Genomic DNA, 4,749 nt, shown 5'->3' on the forward strand with positions numbered 1-4,749 from the left:
CCGACTTCAACTGTAAATGAAGATTTATTTAAAAAAATATGATAAAATTCCTGATTGGATTTGAGATATGCTTTGAGAACAGCCACCAAGCGGAAGGGAAGAATAATAGTAAGAGTCAAAGGTGGAACAACAACTTTTAGTTCTTTGTCAATAACATTGTGCCATTTTCATATTCAAAACACAAAGATTTGTATTAATTACCAACTTACTGCGATAAAGTATTATGTGTCATTGTACACAAAATGTAACCCCTTTTTTTCACTTGAGATACTTAACCACACTCTCATGCATTTACAGAGGGAATTGGGTCACTCAGTGTTGGGGTTATATAACCTGGTTTCTCTGTAAATTTCCAATCTCTGTATCACACCACACAACATCGCTAACCGCATTCAACCCCAGATTACTTTATAGTCACACTTTTGTAAAGATGTTAATTAACTACACTCAGATCTTTGCAAAAGTCCAAAGGCTTTGTGATAGAATAATTGATGTATACAGTAGTTGAAATTGATAGAATAGATTTAAGTATGTCATGAGAGTAATGCATTTTTGAGATAGAGTACATACAGTACTGTATGTTGAAAATAAATGATCATTTCTGTCAAATTCCAAGTGTGTTAAATTAAAGGCCTATTCTTCTCTGAGTTCTCTTTCTCTCTCAATAGGAGAAAATGGATGGTACAGGTTATAGTGAGTCGACAAATGGCATTACAGAGGACTATGGTGAGATGGATTATGTGGAGCCATGTCAAATGACAAAAAACAACAGTGTGGAGAGAGTGGTGCGCCTCTACTTCCACTCTGTCATCTGCATCCTGGGTTTACTGGGCAACATCCTGGTGATCGTCACCTACGCCTTCTACAAGAAGGCCAAGTCCATGACGGACGTTTACCTTCTGAACGTGGCCATAGCCGACATGCTGTTTGTGGCGGCTCTGCCCCTGATCATCTACAATGAGCAGAGTGACTGGGCCATGGGGACGGTGGCCTGTAAGATTCTCAGAGGGGCCTACAGCATCAACCTGTACAGTGGTATGCTGCTTTTAGCCTGTATTAGCACCGACCGGTACATCGCTATTGTCCAGGCCCGCCGCTCCTTCATGCTCCGCTCCTTCACTCTCCTCTACAGCCGCATCATCTGTGCTACAGTCTGGAGCCTGGCCCTGCTCCTCTCTGTCCCCACCTTTGTCTACTATGAGCGTTATGTGCCTGCACACAGCTTCTACAATGTAAGTGAGTATGGATTCTATGATTACAGGAATGCTATGACACCTGTTGGTCTGAAGAACCCTATATCCTCAGAGTCAGAGGAGGACTCTGTGGTTTGCAAGTTCAGGTTCCCGGACAACGCCACGGCCCGCCAGATGAAGGTCCTGGTCCCCAGCACCCAAATGGCGGTGGGCTTCTTCTTGCCTCTGTTGGTCATGGGCTTCTGCTACGCCAGCGTCATCATCACACTGCTGCGCGTCAAGAACTTCCAGAGACATAAGGCGGTGCGCGTGGTGCTGGCCGTTGTGGTGGTGTTCATTGCCTGTCATCTGCCCTATAACGCCGCCCTGCTCTACGACACGGTCCACATGTTCAAGCCCCAGTTGTGCGGAGAGATCGACACCACCCAAGTGGCCAAGACGGTGACGGAGACGGTGGCCTACCTGCACTGCTGCCTTAACCCAGTGCTGTATGCCTTCATCGGGGTGAGGTTCAGGAACCACTTCAAGAAGATTGTGGAGGATGTGTGGTGCGTGGGGAAGAGGGTCATGAACGTCCGACGCTTCACCAGGGTCAAGTCCGAGATCTACGTCTCCACCGCCCGCAGGTCTGTGGACGGATCCTCTACCAACAATGCATCCTCTTTCACCATGTGAGGAGGAGACCCTGTGTTGGAGACTGCTGTTGAACCCTAGCGAAGTTTGTGTTTCATTTATCAATGTCTACTGAAAGTCTACACATCCCTTGCACAGTCGTCACAATTTTCTGCCTTCAAATTAAATCTGGGAAAGGGATTAGATATGCCTTTTTCCTACTGATCTACACAAACTTTTCCACATTTTCAAAGAAAAAGACAAATTATAGAACATTTTTAAAAAACACCCCAGAGGTAATACTTGGTGAAATCACATTTGGCAGCCATTACAGCTGTGAATCATTTTGAATAAGATTCTACCAACTTTGCACAACTCTAAGTGAAAAACTCAGAAGTGGGCAGGCGGAGCAAGCAGAGCGAGGTGGGTGGAAAGGACGGGACAGGCAGAGCACTGACTATATGCTAGCAGGATAGTACATATCTCCAATCATCTTTGCTGATAGCAATTTTGGGTTTCCATAAATGGATAAATTGGTATAATTTAGCATTTAGATTTAAAGCTTCAACCCTTAGTTACCACTTCCAATTTCAAATGAGCTTGAAATAGGTGAATAATACATTTTTTATTGTTTTGTGTGACTACAGCTCCAGCGATAAAAAACAAAAATAAAGACACGTTATAATTGAGTAAGTTGTCAAAGCGGACAACCCGTCTGCCCGGCTTCCTTTGAGTCATTATAATTCAAAACATTCTAAAATAAATCACACACGCCTCGCCTTTAGTGAGTTTAGGCCATTATGTCAAAATTGCTCAAGCTCATTACATTTGGTTGGGAATCATTGATGGACCGCAATATTCAAACCTTGTCTCTGTTTTTCAAGCAGATTTAAGTCAAGACTGAGACTGGACCATTCATGAACACTTAACACCTCTTTGAATGCCATTCTGGTGTGTCTTTCGTATTACAAAACGTGTAATTGTCCCACTGAAAAATAAAAACTCTATCCTAGGGTTAGGTTTTCAGAAGACTGAGGCCTGGCTTTGGCCCTTTCATATTTCTTTTGATCCTGAAAAACTCCCCAGTTCCTGGCGGTGATAAGCATACCCATAACATGATGCTGCCACCACAATACTTGAAAATAAAGAGGATACACAACATTGCATTCACTTCACATAACTGTGTAAAAAAAATATCCATTCTGCTTTCAACAAAGCCATTAAGTAATACTGCAAGACAACACAGCAAAGATATAGACTTTTTGGCCTAAATTAAAAACTGCAGGCTTGGTTCAAATCCAATACAACAAAACACAGAGTAAAACACTCTGTATTTTTAAGTATTGTGGTGGCAGCATCATGTTATGGGTCTGATCGTCACTGACAGGGACTGGGGAGTTTGTCAGGATCAAAGGAAATATGAAAAGAGCAAAGCCCAGGTAAGAAGTAAGAGGAAACCCCACTGCAGTGTTCTGAAAACCTAACCCTGGGATAGAGTTTTAATTTTCTGCTGACAATTACACAAATTGTAATGCCAAAGACACACCAGAATGGATTTCCAAGAGGTGTTGAGTTCCTGAGTGGTCCAATCTCAGTCCTGACTTAAATTGGATCAAGAATCAGAGACAGGTTTAAACTTACAAGGCAGCCATTTTTATCTCAATATCAAATCATTTCTGGGTAACAATTAAGTACCTTAGTGTGATTGTTTTCAATTAAAATCATCAAAAAGAAACAAAAATAGCTTCTTAGCATAGAGACATTTCTAAAGCAAGTATTTTGCTAGGACTGTCTGGGAATGTTCTTAGTGGGATGAGGAAAACTGAAAACTAGCGGTGAATCCCAAACCACCACCTCGTCCCTACCAACTCGCTCGGAGGGCCCTCTCTTGTCACGTGTTGCTGACGAACCTCAGAGGATGACTTCCAGAAAGTGACGAGGAGAGCAATAAACCCATCAACTTCAGGGCACACTTGTGACTTGAATTATGCAATTCATGTTCCACTTCATGTTCCCCCTGTCGTTTTACAAAATATAAACCTCAGTAACAGTTAAACATTTAATTTACGATTAATTTCATCTGTTATATGTATCAAATCTCGAAATCAGACATAAACAAATGCACATGGCAGATAATTAGTCACACCTATCCATTATTTTGTATAACATTGAACAAACTCCAAACATATCGCGGTGCGTGTCAGGATAGCACTTCGCTCTGAAGCTCCAACAGCCTCAATAATTTCAACTCCCTCAGTTTGGGAAAATTGTGCATATGGTGGAGGCGTGCATGAATGCGCAAATGGAGGGCCGAGGAGGGGCGAGGGGAAGGGAGTCATTTGGGATTTAGCCTAGCTGTTATTGGCAGAAAGGTTTGGAACTATTTCTTATTGGTCTATTAACTAATTTACCGCCTGGTGATGTCACCAGGCAGGTGAATAGTGGTTAGAGCATTGGGCCAGTAACTGAAAGGTTGCTAGATCGAATACCTGAGCTGACAAGGTAAAAGATCTGTCATTCTGCCCCTGAACAAGGCAGTTAACCCACTGTTCCTAGGCCATCATTTTAAATAAGAATTTGTTCTTAACTGACTTGCCTTGTTAAATAAAAAAATGGCTGCCAAAGGTGCTTCCACCAAATATCAATGGGGTGTGAGGACAAATGCAATCGAGGCATCTTTATTTTAGTTTTTTATTAATTCGGAAAATATTCTATCACTTTTTTTTCACTTTGTAAATTTAGAGTAGGTTGTCTAGATCGGTAGGAGTAAAATCTAATATAATCAATGTTTAGATTTCATTTTAAGGAAGCAAATGTGTAGTCTTTCACTAGGTATCTTTATTTAATTAATACTATTAGGGAGGAATAATCGATGTAAAATAAAAAATAAAATCTTTATTGAAATGATAATATTACTGTTCCTGTTTGCTGTTTACTGTTGAAT

General features: G+C 41.5%; 1 protein-coding gene across 1 annotated transcript; it reads left to right on the forward strand.

The window, feature by feature from the left end:
* Nucleotides 1-2,555, forward strand: LOC115174560 (C-C chemokine receptor type 6-like). Its single transcript, XM_029733220.1, has one exon. It carries the CDS (start codon nucleotides 675-677, stop codon nucleotides 1,866-1,868), a length of 1,194 nt encoding a protein of 397 aa, XP_029589080.1. The 5' UTR covers nucleotides 1-674; the 3' UTR covers nucleotides 1,869-2,555.
* Nucleotides 2,556-4,749: the final 2,194 nt, after the last annotated feature.

This window comes from Salmo trutta, chromosome 35 (genome assembly GCF_901001165.1).
Source record: "Salmo trutta chromosome 35, fSalTru1.1, whole genome shotgun sequence".
Lineage (NCBI taxonomy): Eukaryota > Metazoa > Chordata > Actinopteri > Salmoniformes > Salmonidae > Salmo > Salmo trutta.